Source organism: Somniosus microcephalus, chromosome 9, assembly GCF_052327205.1.
Source record: "Somniosus microcephalus isolate GS21.2 chromosome 9, FLI_Smic_1.0, whole genome shotgun sequence".
Taxonomy (NCBI): Eukaryota; Metazoa; Chordata; class Chondrichthyes; order Squaliformes; family Somniosidae; genus Somniosus; species Somniosus microcephalus.
The window spans coordinates 197,653,722-197,672,199 of NC_140995.1; the positions used below are offsets into that span (position 1 = coordinate 197,653,722).

At 41.9% G+C, this 18,478-nt stretch overlaps 1 protein-coding gene across 8 annotated transcripts in view; it reads right to left on the minus strand.

Moving 5' to 3' along the window:
- Positions 1–18,478, minus strand: part of hace1 (HECT domain and ankyrin repeat containing E3 ubiquitin protein ligase 1) — a 92,500-nt gene that overhangs the window by 34,728 nt on the left and 39,294 nt on the right. For 4 of the 8 annotated variants that reach the window (XM_085997716.1, XM_085997713.1, XM_085997720.1 and 1 more), the window contains 4 exons: positions 16,170–16,276; positions 15,130–15,376; positions 9,511–9,857; positions 3,302–3,340 (listed from right to left, as the gene is read on the minus strand). In XM_085997716.1, coding sequence (XP_085853842.1) covers positions 3,302–3,340; positions 9,511–9,857; positions 15,130–15,376; positions 16,170–16,276 — 740 coding nt within the window. The remainder of the gene's footprint in view (positions 1–3,301; positions 3,341–9,510; positions 9,858–15,129; positions 15,377–16,169; positions 16,277–18,478) is intronic. The other 4 variants (XM_085997718.1, XM_085997717.1, XM_085997715.1 and 1 more) reach the window with 3 other exon arrangements.

The following is an 18,478-nucleotide window of genomic DNA, read 5'->3' on the forward strand; positions in this document are numbered from 1 at the left end:
ACTTCCCTTTAATAAATCCATGTCGACTCTGCCCAATCTTACTATTAGTTTCTAAGTGCCCAGTTATTGCATCATTTATAATAGATTCCAGCATTTTCCCAACTACTGATGTGAGGCTAACAGGTCTGTAGTTCCCAGTTTTCTCTCTCCCTCCTTTCTTAAATAGCAGGGTTACATTTGCTATCCTCCAATCTGCAGGAACCGTTCCAGAATCTATAGAATTCTGGAAGATGACAACCAATGCATCCACTATCCCAATGGCCAGCTCTTTCAAAACCCTAGGATGTAGGTCATATGGTCCTTGAGATTTATCGACTTTTAGTCCCATTAATTATGCTAGTACTATTTTTTTTTACTAATAATCATTTCTTTAAGTTCCTCATTCTTGCCACACCCTTGGTTTTCTCTTATTTCTGGGAGGTTTTTTGTGTCTTCCTCCGTGAAGACAGAAACAAAGTATTTATTTAATTTCTCTACCATTTCCTCATTCCCCATCTCTGACTGTAAAGGTCCTACATTTACCTTCGCCAGTCTTTTCCTTTTCACGTACCTATAGAAGCTTTTACAATCCGTTTTTATATTTTTCGCTAGTTTGTGCTCATATTCCATTTTCCCTTTCTTTATCAATTTCTTGGTCCCCCTTTGCTGATTTCTAAAAAGATCCCAATCCTCAAGCTGACTGCTTTTTCTTGCAACTTTATAAGCTTCCTCCTTTGATTTAATACTAGCTTTAATTTCTTTTGTTAGCCATGGTTGGATCACTTTTCTTTTTGGGTTTTTATGCCCGAGAGGAATATGTTTGTTGCAAATTATGCATTATTTCCTTGAATGTTAGTCATTGTATGTCCACCTTCATATCCTTCAGTGTAGTCTCCCAATCTACCATGGCCAACCTGTCCCTCATACCCTTGTAGTTTCCTCTGTTTAGATTGAAGACCTTAGTTTCAGATTGGACTACACCACTTTCAAATATAAAATTCAATCATATTATGGTCACTTGGCCCTAAAAGCTCCTTTACCACAAGATTATTGATCAGCCCTTTCTCATTCCAGATCCAGAATAGCCTGTTCCCTGGTTGGTTCCTCCACATACTGATCCAGGAAACCATTTCGCATGCATTTCAAGAATTCGTCCTCCACACCATTAGTGGTAATTTGATTTGCTCAGTCAATATGTAGATTCAAATCCCCCATGATTACCGTATTGTCCTTGTTACATGCACTTCTAATCTCTTGATTGATACTGTGCCCTACATTACCACTACTGTTTCGTGGCCTATACATAACTCCCACCAATGTTTTCCGCCCTTTGCAGTTTCTTAGCTCCACCCAAACTGATTCCAGTTCTACATCACGATCTGCCAAGCCAAGATCTTCTATCTCTACCGTACCGATCTCATCCCTTATTAACAGCACTACGCCACCAACTTTTCCTTTTTGTCTGTCCTGCCTAAATGTTGAATACCTTGGAACATTCAGTTCCCAGCTTTGGTTACCCTGTAACCATGTCTCTGTAATGGCAATGACATCATACCCATTTACTTCTATTAGTGCCATTAATTTATCCACTTTGTTGCGAATGCTACGTGCATTTAGATAAAGTGCCTTCAACTTTGCCTGTTTAATATTTTTCTGCACTTTGACCCTCTTTACTGTTGGCCTTTGTTTCTGCTCCCTACTAGTTTTGCCGACTACTTTTCTAACTTGCACTTCCAGCTTTGTTTCTCTCTGTTCTGGGTCCACACTTAGGTTCCCAACCCCCTAGCAAACTAGTTTAAATCCTTCCCAACAGCACTAGCAAACCCCCCTGCGAGGATATTGGTCCCGGTTCTGCCGAGGTGTAACCCGTCCAGCTTGTACAGGTCCCACCTTCCCCAGAATCGGTCCCAATGCCTCAGGAATTTAAATCCCTCCCTCCTACAACATCTCTCCAGCCAAGCATTCATCTGGTCTATTCTCCTATTTCTGTTCTCGCTAGCACATGAATACCAAGGTTAGCTCTTACAAAGCCTGTACTGTAAGGCATGTCATTGGACAGGCAGAGAGACCACAGTTTGAGATGTCATATTCAAAGGCCTAGGGCTGGATTTTTCCAACCTCGGCAGGTCCAGGGCAGACGTCTGTGGCATGTGGGCAAGATATTCCATAGGCTTATGGAGGGAGTCACAGCATGCAGGGAGGTTCTCTTCCCTTTCAATGGGCGGAAGAGACCTCCCCAAGAGATCAATGCAGCCTGGTTGCACATTGCACAAGAGGACACAAGCAGGGATGTCGTCAGGAGGACCTGGCTGCAGTGGCGCAAACCTTTCAATGATCTCAGTAGATCACAACACGTTACTGCAAAGCAACACGCAACCTCATCCTGCTGTGCCACTCATCACATTCCCATCACTCTGCCTCCCCTACCCTGCACATCCTTACACCAACTTACCTTACACCTCCCCCCATCCCTCTTTATCTACATTATCATTTCCCCATCTCACTAGCCACCCTCACACTCATCCTTGTCCAATCATTCAAAACTAACACACAAGGGTAGGCACTTGTGTGCTTTAGCCAATGTTCATTAAAAGTGTATGTGAATGTGTTGTCAAGCATTGAAATCTTTAATTTCAACACTTTGCCTTCTTGAACAGATTTGTGCGCACCTTTGGAAGTGTCTTTGTGAGTTCCAGTGAATGGTGAGAGATAGCATCCCCACCCCACCACCCAATGGTAATGAGTGTGAAAGGAATGGCTTGGACATTGTAGGGATGCTTTATGATGCTGGTGTGGGGTGGTGCCAACCTGGTGCATCATGTGGCAGCCAGGGTGTAGTGTTAAGTGAAGCAAATCTAGACATGGTGAGGCCATCGCTGGTGTCCTGGGCAGCAGTGCACTCAGGTGATGATGCCGTGTCCAGTGCAGCATTAGTTGATTGCGGAGAAGGTTGCTGTGGATGTTGCTGCTGCTGGTGTGCCCGGTGCTGCTGGTGTTGGGGCTGATCGTGTTGGGATTCTGAGGACCAAGGTAAGATATTATCAAGGGCACCGATGCTGATGGAATAGATGGCAGGTGAGGTTGAGATGACAGAAGTAATCTGTCAATGTTGAGATAAGTTGTTCCAAGGAGGTGACAGTGAAGAGAGATTACTCCAAACATTTCAAAAGTGCATAAAGCTCAAAAGTGGGTTCCAAAGCATTAATGCTCCAGCTTCTAAGATTGAGAAGTGAACAGCTGTGAAATGGTAGGTTTTATACCACTTTTGCAGCTTTCACCTATTCACAACAATCCACAGTCATTGAGAACCCGACATACTTACCCGACGTGATAGCCGCTCTCCGAGAACCTCGTTGAAAACCTGATAAGTACATGGGAAAATAGTTCTTAACTACCTTTTAAGAAGCATTTAACTCTCTAAATTGACTAACCTGCCATTTGGTGTCGGGTCTGTTCAGGAATGACAGACCCGACACTTGGAAAACTGACAAGGAGGCAGGTTTAGTGGGATACCGACACGCTGTCAATCTTTGTGATTTTGACAGCAGACCTGCCTCCAAACCCGTACTGAGCGCCGGCAAAATTCAGCCCCGAGAGTGGGGTTTGAACCCACAACCTTCTGTGTCAGAGGTGAGAGCACTAGGCACTGACATTGTCGCCAAGGATCACCTTTTGCCCAATCCACCTTTAACCATGCACAAAACAAATTGCTTGTTCATACGGAAAAGTGAAACAGCTTCCATTTTTCATGCATACACACATTTATATTAAAACATTTGAAAACTGGGCTTTGCCGATTCGGAAATATCACAACTACTGCGCAGCCACCTAGAAACCAGACTGTCCAGTTCAAGAAAAAGAGGTCAGCCTTAATATACAGCTGATTCCAGTTAGCAATAACAGTAAAATTGTTGCAAATGCAGGCTCCATGCTTTTCTTAGGGATCTTTGAATGCAACAGACATTAAAGATTAAACCAATGGATAATTTCTTCCCACTGTAGTGATATTAAAAGAGAGAGATCATCAATTATGAGAGTAAACTGGCAAGAAACATTAAAACAGATAGTATGAGCTTCTTACAGGTATACAAAAAGGAAGAGAGTAGCTAAAGTAAATGTTGGTCCCTTAGAGGATGAGACTGGGGAATTAATAATGGGGAAATGGCAGAGACTCTGAACAAATATTTTGTATCGTTCTTAACGGTAGAAGACACTAACAACATCCCAATAATGGATAATCAAGGGGCCACAGGGAGGGGGCAACTAAGGACAAACACTATCGCTAAGGAAATAGTACTTGGTAAAATAATGGGACTAAAAGAAGACAAGTCTCCTGGACCAGATGGCCTGCATCCCAGGGTCTTAAAAGAAGTGGCCACAGAGATAATGGATGCATTGGTTGCAATATACCAAAATTCCCTGGACTCTGGAGAGGTCCCAGCGGATTGGAAAATCGCAAATGTAACACCCCTATTTAAGAAAGGAGGGAGACAGAAAGCAGGAAACTATAGACCAGTAGCCTAACATCTGTCATTGGGAAAATGCTGGAGTCCTTCATTAAGGAAGCAGTAGCAGGGCATTTGGAAAATCATAATGCAGTCAAGCAGAGTCAACATGGTTTTATGAAAGGGAAATCATGTTTAACAAATTTGCTGGAGTTCTTTGAGGAGGTAATGAGCAGGGTGGACAAAGGTGAACCAGTGGATGTGGTGTATTTGGATTTCCAGAAGGCATTCGATAAGGTGCCACATAAACGGTTAATGCATAAGATAAGAGCTCATGGAATTGGGGGTAATATATTAGCATGGATGGATAGAGATTTGGCTAACTAACAGAAAGCAGAGAGTCGGGATAAATGGGTCATTTTCCGGTTGGCAACCGACAACTAGTGGGGTGCCACAGGGATCGGTGCTGGGGCCTCAACTATTTACAATCTACGTTAATGACTTGGATGAAGGAACCGAGTGTAATGTAGCCAAGTTTGCAGATGATACAAAGATGGGTGGGAAAGCAAGTTGTGCAGAGGATTAATCAAAGAGCCGGCAAAGGGATATAGACAGGCTAAGTGAGTGGGCAAACATTTGGCAGATGGAGTACAATGTGGGAAAGTGTGAGGTTATCCACTTTGGCAGGAAAAATAAAAAAAGCTAATTATTTAAATGGAGAGATTACAAAATGCTACAGTTCAGAGGGACCTGGGGGTCCTTGTGCATGAAACACAAAAAGTTAGCATGCAGGTACAGCAAGTAATCAAAAAGGCAAATGGATGTTGGCCTTTATTTCAAAGGGTTTGGAGTATAAAAGCAGGGAAGTCCTGCTACAACTGTACAGGGTATTGGCGAGACCACACCTCGAGTACTGCGTAGAGTTTTGGTCTCTTTATTTAAGGAAGGATATACTTGCATTGGAGGCAGTTCAGAGACGATTCACTAGGTTAATTCCAGAGATGAGGGGGTTGACTCGTGAGGAAAGGTTGAGTAGGCTGGGCCTATACTCAGTGGAATTTAGAAAAACGAGAGGTGATCTTATTGAAACATAGAAGATACTGAAGGGGCTCGACAAGGTAGATGCAGAGAGGATGTTTCCCTCGTGGGGAAATCTAGAACACGGGTCACAGTTTTAGAATAAAGGGTCGCCCTTATAGAACTGAGATGAGGAGGAACTTCTTCTCTGAGGATCGTAAATCTGTGGAATTCTCTGCCCCAGAGAGCTGTGGAGGCTGTGTCATTAAATACATTTAAGGTGGAGATAGACAGATTTTTGCAAGAAAGGGGAGTGAAGTGTTACGGGGAGCAGGCGGGGAAGTGGCTTTGAGCCCAAGATCAGCCATGATCTTATTGAATGGCGGAGCAGGCTCGAGGGGCCAAGTGGCCTATTCCTGCTCCTATTTCTTATGTTATGTTAACTCCACGTCAGTGCGAGGTATAGTACTTCATTTAGTTTCTGCTCTCTTCCCTTAATGAGTTGCCAATATTGTATATATTGGTTCCAGATTTCTTTAGCACTCCAGGGATTATATATTCCAATAAGATTACTGTACCATTAACGATCTTTTCTCTATTACAATCTTCAACACCTTTGTTCATGTGTATTTCCCTTCAGTGTTCCAGGAATCTTGCCGCCAAGTTAAGTTTGCCACTGCATCAATGAAACCAAATCTCTACCAAACTACTGTAGGAATAATAAGGCAACGACAACATTCAATGTCTCAGAAAGCACATTTCAATTAACTTTTTTTTTTTTTGGGGGGGGGGGGGGAGAGGAGAAAGAGAGAGAAACATCCGCTCTTTACTAAGGAACTTTTAATTTTTACATTATTCCCACTTCTGACCCCACCCCCACTTTGCAACTGAGCACACCACATTCAAAATGTAAATAAATTCAAAATCACACTCCTATAAATATCCCAGAAAATGTTTTCAATATTTAGACTTGTCACTTAAAAGACTGAACTTCTGAAAATACAGTTCTCCTAGACCCAAGCCCTATCCCTTCCACCTTTCCCTTTCAACTATTTCTGACCCTGTTCTCTCCATTTCATCTCACCCAGCCATCTCCTTTTACTCCTCCTTTGCCAGCACTCCATCTCCCTCAATCCCTCCCTCTGCTTAACACTACTCCTCAGCTTGCCTTCACTCCTACCACTATCCCAGGCTTGAAGGATTCTTTATCGAGCCACAGCCTTATCAAAAATAGTGGGGGACTAAAGTAGAGAAAAAGTACTTGAGAAACTAATGGGACTAAAAGCCGACAAATCCCCTGGACCTGATGGCCTACATCCTAGGGTTCTAAAAGAGGTGGCCGCAGAGATAAGAACTTGTACTACCCAAATCACCATAGCAAAGCTTTCATCACCAAGCCCCAACTTGACCCTTTAGTCCTCCAGCACCTTCTCCTTCAGGCACCCGATCTCCTTCCATGTCTCCCTTAAAAATCCTTATTGTGTACCATCTCCCTCACCCCCTCCAGACTTCTTCAAAGATCTTGTCCCTTAGAAAGAAATAATTTGGATGTATATATCACCTTTTATGACCTCAGGACATCGCAAAGTGCTTTATAGCAATGAAGTACTTTTGCAGTGTAGTCACTGTTGTATTATAGGAAAACGTGGCAGCCAATTGAACACACACCAAGGTCCTACAAACAGCAATGGAACAAATGACCAGCCAATCTATTTAATGGTCCTGGTTGAGGGATAAAAGTTAACCAGAAGTTCTCCCCTGCTTTCTTCGAATAGTGTCGAGATTTTTTTAAATTCATTCTCGGGATGTGGGCATCGCTGGTAAGGTTGGCATTCATTGCCCATCCCTAGTTGTCCTTGGGAAGGTGAAATTGGGCCTTCTTGAACTGCTGCAGATAGCGGTTTGCTTCAACAGAGTGGCTTGCTAGGCCACTTCTGAGGGCATTTAAGAGTCAACTACTTCTGTGTGGGTCTGGAGTCAGATATAGGCAAGACCGGCTAAGGACAGCAGGTTTTCTTCCCTAAGGGACATTAATAAACCAGCTGAGTTTTATGACAATCAGACAGCTTCATGGTCACTTTTACTGATACCAGCTTTTTGTTCCCAAATATAAACTGAATTTAAACTCTCATGCTGCCATGGTGGAATTTAAACTCTCATTCTCTGGATTATTAGTCCAGGCCTCTGGGTTAATAGTCTAGTACATAACCACACTACCCTGCCCGTTTTACATCCCGCGACAGGGCACATGGGTCGTCAGTTTCACATCTCATCCGAAAGATTGCACCACAAAGAAAGCAGCGCCCCGCAATACTGCACTGAAATGTCAGCCTAGATTATGTGCTCAAGTCTACGGAGTGCTGCTTCAACCCATGACCTTGAGTCAGAGACAAGAGCCAAGGCTGACACCTTAGGTTCTACATGAAGTAATGCCTCATCCGTGATGATTTCAACGATCAGTTAAACTACCCAGTCCCAACTCCTCTGACTTCCTCAGTCAATCACATCTTCGCATAAACACTCTCAGCCACACTCACTGGAACAACAACAACTTGCATTTATATAACACCTTTAACTAGCAAATCATCCCAAAGCACTTCACAGGAGCGTTACCAAACAGAATTTGACAGCAAGCCGCATAAGGAGATATTAGGCCAGATGACCAAAAACTTGGTCAGAAAAGTAGGTTTTAAGGGGCGCCTTAAAGGAGGAGAGGCAGAGAGGCTTGGGAGGAAATTCCAGAATTTAGGACCTAGGCAGCTGAAAGCACTGCCGCCAACGGTGGAGCAATTAAAATAGGGGATGCGCAAGAGGTCAGAATTGGAAAAGCATATAGATCTGAGACAGTTGTGGGGCTGGAGGAGTTTGCAGCGATAGGGAGGGGCAAGGCCATGGAGGGATTTGAAAACCAGGATGAGAATTTTATAATCAATGCGTTGCTGGAACGGGAGCTAATGTCGGTCAGCGAGTATGGGCGTGATGGGTGAACAGGCTTGGTGCAAGTTAGGATATGGGCAGCAGAGCTTTGGATGAGCTCAAGTTCATGGAGGGTGGAAGGTGTTAGGCTGGCCAGGAAGGCGTTGGAATAGTCAAGTCTAGAGGTAACAAAGGCATGGATGAGTGGTTCAGCCACAGATGAGTTGAGGCAGGGGCAGAGTCGGGCTGTTATGGAGGTGAAAGTAGCCAGTCTTGGTGATGGCGTGGATATGTGGTCGGAAGCTCATCTTGGGGCCAAATACTACACCAAGGTTGCAAATGGTCAGACAGTTGCCAGGGAGAGGGATAGGACCAAAGACAATGGCTTCGGTCTTCCCAATAATTAGTTGGAGGATATTTCTGCTCATCCAGTACTGGATGTCAGACAAGCAGTATGACAATTTAGAGACAGTGGAGCGGTCAAGAGAGGTGGTGGTGAGGTACCTTCTCTGATCACGCCATCACTCGTGTCCACTCTATTCCTGAGATCCCTGCAACCTTCTCTGCTATATCATTTCCCACATCCTTTGGTCCTCAGACTCTGACATTCTGTGCATCTTCCCCACCCGCTTCAGCCTCAGCCATACACTTTCCAACTGCCTCCTTAAACCCTTCTGCACGTTCACTTTTAAAATGTTCTCAAAACTCATTCTTTTTGACCAAGCTTTCAGTCACTAATTCTCCCACCATGCATTCATTCCATTATCAATTTTATTTATTTTTTCTCTCTCTGTAAAGCAGTTTGGGACATTTTCTGCATTAAACCCGCTATATAAATAGTTGCTGCCGCATCTCTGAACATAAATTTTCAACTGATGAAAGGTCTAAAAATGTAAAGTTCCTACATACTGTAAGTGTTAGAAAGAATGTAGGCAGTGCACTGGGTTTCAGTTGCAATGTCTAAAACTGGACTTGTGTCCTTGACTGCCCTCTCTGGGTCAGTTATTAGGGAAGAGAAAATCTATCTGATACCATACAGCGCATGTACAAATCAGTGGAGATTTCCACATTCAGACTATTTTACCCTATAGGCAGAGGGTGAAGACAACACAAGCTTTGACTCAAAATAATCTTAAGTTTGAATTATTCTCACCCCTGAGGCATCTGGCAGGAACAGCACATATAAAAGGCCTGGATGACTGCACTCAGCCGGTTTGCGGTCATAGAAATTACATCTAGACCATCTGAACCGGCATCTTGTGTGGTGTTGTCACCATCCTCCAGCTTCTTCAAGCTGGGATGTTGGTCTTCCAAGATCTCTTTTTTTACAGTCTCGAACACCTGAGTAGTGACAGCCTCCTGCTGTTCTTGGGCTCTTTGTTTCAGTAAAATGGAAGTGATATTTTTGGCATCCATTTCAGAGTCTTCTTTATTTTTCTTCAATTCTGTAGCAATAAGAACTAACCACTCATCCAGCGAATGCCAAAGTAGTTCTAAAGGCTGTGAAAGCAAAAAAAAGAAAAAATTACCATTACTATAAAAAGCTAATTTTATTACTGAACCGTCATCCAGGAAATTATTTTGTAAAATGTATAAATGTAAAAATACCAACTAATTTATATACAAAGTACGGTATTTGATTTCATTTGCCAGTATTGTTTCAGTCTTAGCAACTGCAGAATGCGGCAATTAGAATCAAAGAACTATTGCAATAGGGAGATAAACAACCAAAAAGCCTGCAGCTCTTCATAATTCTGTCTGTACTGAAATGTTTCAGGTTCCATAATGTATGGGTTTTCTGTAAGCTTTTAAAATGTTAAATATTGCAAAGTAGATTTACAAAAAGAGATAGAACCAGAGTAAATCTCAACACACATTACTGGGCGACACGAAAGATTGTATTTTTTGATATTAGCTGGTAAACATGGTATCAGCCAGGTAGGTTAAAGATGGCACAGGTTCAACCACTAAGTTAGGTGACCTCAATCAGGACTGTGCTAGAGATGCTATAATTGGCCTCAGTACCTCTGGATTAGGGGAAAAATCACTCGTCACTATCCAGCAACCTCTGCTAAGGGAAAGAGAGAGAGAAAGAAAGAAAGAGATAAAGAGAGCGAGACCTTCCTTAAAACTTACCATCTCCTTCTTTGGCTTGGTGTCAATTTTTGTCTTACTGCACGCCTGTGATGCACCTTGGGATGTTTTCTTGTGTTAAAGGTGCTATATAAATGCAACTTATTGTCTTATAAAAGTGTTTGCCTTCATGTTATGTGGTCTGTATGTTTTATACAATTATAGGCAATCCAGCTTGAACCACAATGCCAAATGTAATAATGATGCAATGGTTTGTAACACTTATCATGTATTGTCAGGCAAACAAGGCATGATCCCCAAGGAAGTTGATGGTCAAGTTCAATGGGAGGCGGTGAATGTGCACAACACAAACACTTGCATGTGCAAGCGTTACAATTGTTTTGTTCAATGAGATACCTTGGTTATCTATACGCAGCAATTTTTTATTAAACAGTTGTATCACCAACGGCAAATTACTCCATTAAACTTTTGAGTATCAAGCATCTTAAGAAAGAACTTGCATTTATATAGCACTTTTCGCAACCGTAGGACATCCAAAAACACTTCAGCTAATTAAGTACTTTTGAAGTGTAGTCGCTGTTGTAATGTAGGGAAACGAGGCAGCCAATTTGTACACAGCAAGGTCCCAAATACAGCAATGAGATAAATGGCCAGTTAATCTGTTTTCAGCGATGTTGGTGGAGGGCACTGGGAGAACTCCCCTGCTTCTCTTCGAAATAGTGCCATGGATCTTTTACACCCACCCGAGATGATAGATGGGCCTTCGGTCAAAAATTCTGAGCTGAAGTTCCTCAAGATGCAGGCACTTACTGCAAACGTGGTTGTCCGGGATCGCAATGCTCTCCACAAACTCCAGTCATGGCACACCGTCTGCACTGCCATCTCTATATGACCTTGATTTATTTAATTAAATTTATAATTCGGTAACTTAGTTTACAGTGTAGTTTCCTGACTACTTACTTATCTAGATTAAGTTAAGGGTACTGAAATTAAATATCTACCTGTAATACAAAGTACTACAAGTAGAGTCGGCAAAAAGCAACAACTCCTTCTCTCGGTTCTCCGAATTCCCACTTTTTCCAAAATCCCAACCAAAGCACTCTGTTCAAGTTCAGGCTGGATTGTTACCCTGAGCCACATGCAAATTGGCATAGGGACAAACAGATTAGAGGTTTAAATGCGTGGCTCAAAGAGTGGTGTGGGAGGAAAGGGTTTCGGTTCATGGGGCACTGGCACCAGTACTGAGGAAAGAGGGAGCTGTTCCATTGGGACGGGCTCCACTTAAACCGGGCTGGGACCAGTGTCCTGGCGAACCAAATAACTAGGGCAGTAGACAGGGCTTTAAACTAATGAAGGGGGGCGGATTCAGGAAAGAGTAAATTTAAAAGCAGCGAGAGAAATGTCAAGGCTCTACAGAGTAGAGTTTTGGGTAAAAATAAGCAGAATGGTCAGGAAGAGAGAGAGTAACAAAGGTAATAAGGCATCAGTGACTAAGGTAACAGCGAAAAAGAGAAATAAGTCAAAGCTAAAGGCACTATATCTGAATGCGCAAAGCATTCACAACAAAATAGATGAATTAATAGCGTAGATAGAAATTAACAGGTTTGATCTAATAGCCATAACGGAGACGTGGTTGCAAAGTGGCCAAGGTTGGGAACTAAATATTCCAGGATACATAACTTTTAGAAGGGGTAGGCAAAATGGAAAAGGAGGAGGGGTAGCCCTGATAATAAAGGATGGGATAAAGACAGTAGAGAGAAAGGATCTTAGTTCCAAAAATCAAGAAGTAGAATCAGTTTGGATGGAGTTCAGAAACAGCAAGGGGCAGAAAACATTGGTGGGAGTTGTTTATAGGCCCCCAAACAGTAGTTGTAATGTAGGGCAGAGTATCAATCAGGAAATTAGAGGTGCATGTAACAAGGCTAATAGAGTAATCATGGGGGACTTTAATCTACATATAGAATGGGCAAACCAAATTTGCAGTAATAGTGTGGAGGACAAATTCATGGAATGTATGCAAGTGAGTTTTCTAGATCAGTATGTTGAGGAACCAACTAGGGAACAGGCTATTTTAGACCTAGTATTGTGCAACGAGAAAGGGTTAATTAATAAGCTTGTAGTAAAGGGGCCTTCAGGGAAGAGTGACCATAATATGATGAATTTTGTATTGAGTTTGAAAGTGACTCAGTTAAATCCAAAACTAGGGTCTTAAATCTAAACAAAGCAAACTACGTCAGTGTGAGGGGCGAGTTGGCGAAGGTAGATTGGGAAACTACATTAAAAGGTATGACAGTGGATGAGCAATGGCTAGCATTTAAAGAATTAATGCATAATTTACAACAAATATACATTCCTTTAAGGCACAAAAACCCCACAGGATAAGTGGTCGATCCGTGGCTAACAAGAGAAGTTAAAGCTAGTATTAGATCAAAGGAAGAGGCTTATAATGCTGCCAAAAAGAATGGTAAGCATGAGGATTGGGAGGATTTTAGAATTCAGCAAAGGTGGATCAAAGAAATTGATAAAGAAAGAGAAAATAGAATGAGAGTAAACTAGCGAGAGACATAAAAACAGACTGTAAAAGCTTCTATAGGTATGTAAAAAGGAAAAGATTAGCAAAAGTAAATGTGGGTCCCTTACAGGCTGAGCCAGGAGAAATTATAATGGGGAATAAGGAAATGGCAGAGAAATTAAACAAATACTTTGGGCTGGATTTTACCAGTCCTCAATAGGCGGGACTGCTGGGAAAGTCAAAAAGAATGGGAGCGGGTCCCAAACCCCCTCCCAACCAATCTTCCTGGGAGTCGAGTCCCTGATTTGCGAAGGGACCCGACTCCTAGTGGTAGGAAGAGGATTATAGCCACTTAACTGCCTGTTAACAGGCAGTTAAGAGGTTTTTTCCAATTATTAGACTTCTGCTGCGGGGAACCCCGCCAGGGTAAGTGAGGCGTGCTGTGGGTCTGTTGTACTGTTGGTGTACAGATGACAGCTGCAGAAGTGGTGTGAAGGATGCAATGGGACACTGATGAGTATCAGAGGTAAGGAAATGTAGGGAAAGTCATTTTTAATGTGTTTAGATTTTTCTATAGGTGACAAGCTTTGAAGTGTTTGTGTGACCTCACCTCAATGGGAGAAGTGACATCGCTTCTGTACCCTCACCTGCCATCTGTTTCATCCTAAAAAGAGTCATTGGAGAGCCTGAGAGCAAGGGCTCACCTTTGTACAGTGAGTAGTCAAGAACATGGCAAATGGAATATAATGTGGAGAAATGTGAAGTTATCCACTTTGGTAGGAAAAATAGAAAAGCAGAGCATTTTTTAAATGGAGGGAGATTGGAAAATGTTGGTGTTCAGAGGGACCTGGGTGTCCTTGAATCACTGAAAGTTAACATGCAGGTACAGCAAGCAATTAGGAAAGCAAAATGGTATGTTAGCCTTTATTACAAGAGGATTTGAGTATAAGAGTAAAGATGTCTTACTGCAATTATATAGGGTCCTGGTGAGACCATACCTGGAGTAGTGTGTACAGTTTTGGTCTCCTTACCCAAGGAAGGATATACTTGCCATAGAGGGAGTGCAACAAAGGTTCACCAGACTGATTCCTGGGATGGGGGGATTGTTCTATGAGGAGAGATTGAGTAGACTAGGCCTATGTTCTCTGGAGTTTAGAAGAATGAGAGGTGATCTCATTGAAACATACAACATTCTTACAGGGCTTGACAGGGTAGATGCAGGGAGGATGTTTCCCCTGGCTGGGGAGTCTAAAACCAGGGATCACAGTCTCAGAATAAGAGGTTGGCCATTAGGACTGAGATGAGGAGAAATTTCTTCACTCACGAGGGTGGCAAATCTTTGGAATTCTCTACCCTAGAGGGCTGTGGAGGCTCAGTCCTCGAGTATATTCAAGACAGAGATCGATAGATTTTTGAATATTAAGTGAATCAAGGGATATAGGGATAGTTCAGGAAAGTGGAGATGAGGTAGAAGATCAGCCATTATCTTATTGAATGGCGTAGCAGGCTTGAAGGGCCAAATGGCCGACTCCTGCTCCTATGTTCTTAACTTCTAATCTGAAAGACAGCACCTCGGACATTGCAGCACCATCTCAGAACTGCACTGAAGTGTCAACCTAGATTAGGTGCTTAAGTCTCTGGAGTAGGGCTTGAACCCATGAATTTCTGCCTCAGAGGCGAGAGTGATACCCCTGAGCAAAGGGTCATACATTAATGTAAATATAAAGCCCAACTAAAAAAAGATATTAAGACAAAACAAAGATCAGAGGGCTGTCTCAGCTCAGCAAATCAAAAGAAAAAAAAGAAATATGCATTGTATTATGCCACAAAAGAACTAAACTGAGTAAAACATTAGGAACACAAGAGCAAAACAATTTTTTTTTAATGTGAAGTATATCAACTGGAAACCCTTAAAAAAAAAACTGCTTCAAAATTTACAAGCTGCCATCTCCAGAAACGGAAGAGATTTAAAGTATTAATTAGAAAATTAAATAGAAAGAAGGATTTTATACATTAAAAATCCAACTAAGTTTATTTTTAAGAAGGCAATAGATTGATGTAGCAAATTCCAACTGAGAGTAAAGCAACAATAAATTGTTCATTTAAAGAGGAATTTAAGCTTCACATAACTTGTAAATGTGTACATACTCGGTCAACCAAACTTACTTCTTTTTCAAGAGTTGTCTGATTAATGTTTGCATGCTTTGTGAAATTCATCTCTTTTACTTCAATCTTCCTAATAACGTCATATATTTTTCTGACCTTGAAAACTTGGCTTCTGGGAGTTTTATTTCCATTGTAAGCCATGTCATTTCCATTACTGGGAGAGGATGGGCCTAGGCGAAACACATGACAGAATATTCGCACTATCTTCAGCAAACTCTTCATCTGAGCTTCATAGTTACTTGATATACTGAGGAAGGAGGAAAATAAGTCACACATTTATTAATGTCTTATTTGCCTGTAACACTGATTATTTTGCAAAATAGGAGTAACATTTTTCAATTTCCGTAAATATTTTATAATTATTGCAGTATGGATACTTTGTACTCTTAACGAGTTATGGCCTTTTTATTCATGTTTGAAAGATAATTCAACATGGAAACAGGTTTATGGTATATGAGCTCATCGCTACAATAACCTGGCAACACCACAAACTCAGATACACATCACATTGCATATGGCTCTGCCAGGAATAAAGAAACAAAGTCAATCACTTTCTCTGTTGCTCGATTTTAGCTGTAACTTAATATTCAGTGGCTCACAAACACTTCTGTAGAAAAATGTTACTATACAATGCCCCCTATTACAGTCCAGCCCCATAACTCCTTCATATATCATAATAATGATTTCATCAGCCCCAAGTACTTTCAGCTGGAATGGCAAGTAAACAGGCCTTTGGTCCTTCATTACTGTGAAAATCCCAGAATGAGGCCTTAACATACAGCAGGGAAATATACATATATACTTGACCACCCAAAACTAAAAATTACTTGAAGGACTAGTGTCCCAGGCTTGCATGAGAAGCATAAACAAATAAGATTGAAATTTTGAAAGAAAAATTTGACCAAATGCCCAAGAGAGATCCAGGTAATTATTCTTAATATTTAACCTTACACTTCAAATGCTATGTGGTAAACTGCGCCAATAGGAACTCAAATTAGAGTCAACACTATCATCTGATCCAATAGTACCCCTTAACTCACCTAAGCAGTTTGTGACCATTTGTTGTAGCAACTTCAGCAAGACTTATTAGGATCTTCTGATACTGATTCTCGTTCTGTGGACATAGGTGCTCAAGAACTTGACGCAACTAAATGCAAAAGAAACCAATCTGATTCTAAAATGCTTATAAAGCACACTAAGTAAGAATGACAAATAATGACGTTTTCTGCAAAGCAACCAGGAGTTCAAAGTTAAAAGTAGCTCTCAACAGTTTCATGTTGATAAATCTCACTCATTTTAAAAGATGCATAAATATTAGGAACCAGGTTTCTCCTGAAGCAAATGAAGATTGGAGGCCTAACAGGTCTGCCTGCTTGATGCTTAAATGTCCTATTTATAGAATTAAATGGGAGATCCAAAGAAAATGAAAAAGTAATGGCGATAGGCTTTTCTAACTGAAAACACAGTAGCAGTCACGATTAAAGTTACTGTGGGGCTTCTCTACTTTTGCAAGACTTGAACTTAAATTGAGTGAATGGATGGAAGAGTGAATACCGGTCACAACTAATGCTCCCCCTAACTTTTTTTGGGTGCGCGGCCCCTTTAACGGGCTGCGTGGCCCATTCACAGTTTCACGCATGCGCGAAATTTAACATAGGTCTCGGGTTGTGCGGGATCGGCAGAGAGCTGCGCGGCCACGCTTGAGGGAACATTGGTCACAACAACCACACTGCATGAGGTTTCCATTTTTAAGAAGCTGAACTCAGTGCTATTAAAATCAGATTCTAGAATTTTTAAAAAGTGGAATGTCACAAAGTTTATATACTTCATTATCATTGAAGATTTAACTAAATACTATTAATTTGTATAATTTCAAGTACAGAAGATTGCCCAAAGATTTTAAGATGGTGTAGTAGTAGATTATAGTGAAAACTTAAAAATTACACAGATCAATAGTGACATACTGCAATTTATAGTTAACATTTGATGCCTTGGTCTATGTTAAACAATAGCATCACTACACTATATTACCAACTAATTTGGTGCATTTGTCCAATCTTTTGGCAAGGTATCGCACAAGAGGCTTCTCTACAAGATTGAAGCCTCTTGTATTAGTGGTAATATATTGAGCTGGATTGAGAAATGGCTGGAAGGACGTAGGCAGAAATGGTTATAGATGGATTTGAGTCGGTTTGGAGGCCGATCATCAGTGGTGTCCCGCAGGGATCGGTGTTGGGACCGTTGTTCTTTGGTATTTTTCATTAATGTTCGAGATATAGGTATTCGGGGCACAATCTGCAAATTTGCATGACACCAAGATCTGTGCGAACGTTACGACTGTAGACGATGTTCAACTGCTCCAGGCAGATCTTGACATGTTGGGGGATTGGGCTTGTGACTGGCAGACGATGTTTAATTCGGAAAAGTGCAGCTTTATGCATGCGGGCAGGGCGAATGCTCAACATACATACACTTTTCAGGGAAAAGCATTAAACAAGCTGGAGAGAGATCTGGGCATTCTACTGCATAGTTCACTAAAGGTTCATGAGCAATGCCATGAAGCGGAGAGGGTGTTGGGGTGTATTTATAGGACAATTGACTAAGACAAAACATACTATTTTGTGCTTGTACAAGATCTTGGGTCAGGCCTCGGTTGGAATACTGTTTCCAGTTTTGGTCTCCTCACATGGTGGGTGATATTGAGTCTTTGAAAGGGTACAGAGGAGAGTCACTAGACTAATTCCTAGTTTAAAGCATCTTGGTTATCAAGATAGGCTAAAAGAGCAGGGACTCTACACTTCAGCAAAGCATAGACTTATGGGTGATCTGATCGGTGTTTATGATGATAAAGGGAATAGATTACGTTTGAGTTGACAGTTTGTTCCAATTAAATAGGGCGGTCCATCATAAGTTGTACAAGGCCAGATCTAGGTTAGATGTCATGAGGTGGTTATTTTTCCAGAGAATAGTGGACCCCTGGATCAGGCTGCAGGCTCGTGTGATGGACACAGATTCGCTGAATTCCTTCAAGCGATAGCTGGACCCCTTTCTGGTCGGGACATAGATCACCGCTTACAAAAGATAGGTAGCGCAAGGAATCATCAGGGCCCGAATTATCTCCTGGATTAGTTTTCATCGCCATGGGGGGGGGGGGGGGGGTCGGAGAGCAATTTCCCAGACTTTTCCCCCCAAAATTGGCCTGGGTTTTTAATCTGGTTTTCGCCTCTATCAGGAGATCACATGGTTTTTGGGTGAGGTGGAGGTGTATTACGATACTGTGTGGGACAGGCTGGATGGACCAGAGGGTCTATTCTTGTCTGTTATTGTTTGTATGTTCGTACATTTTATT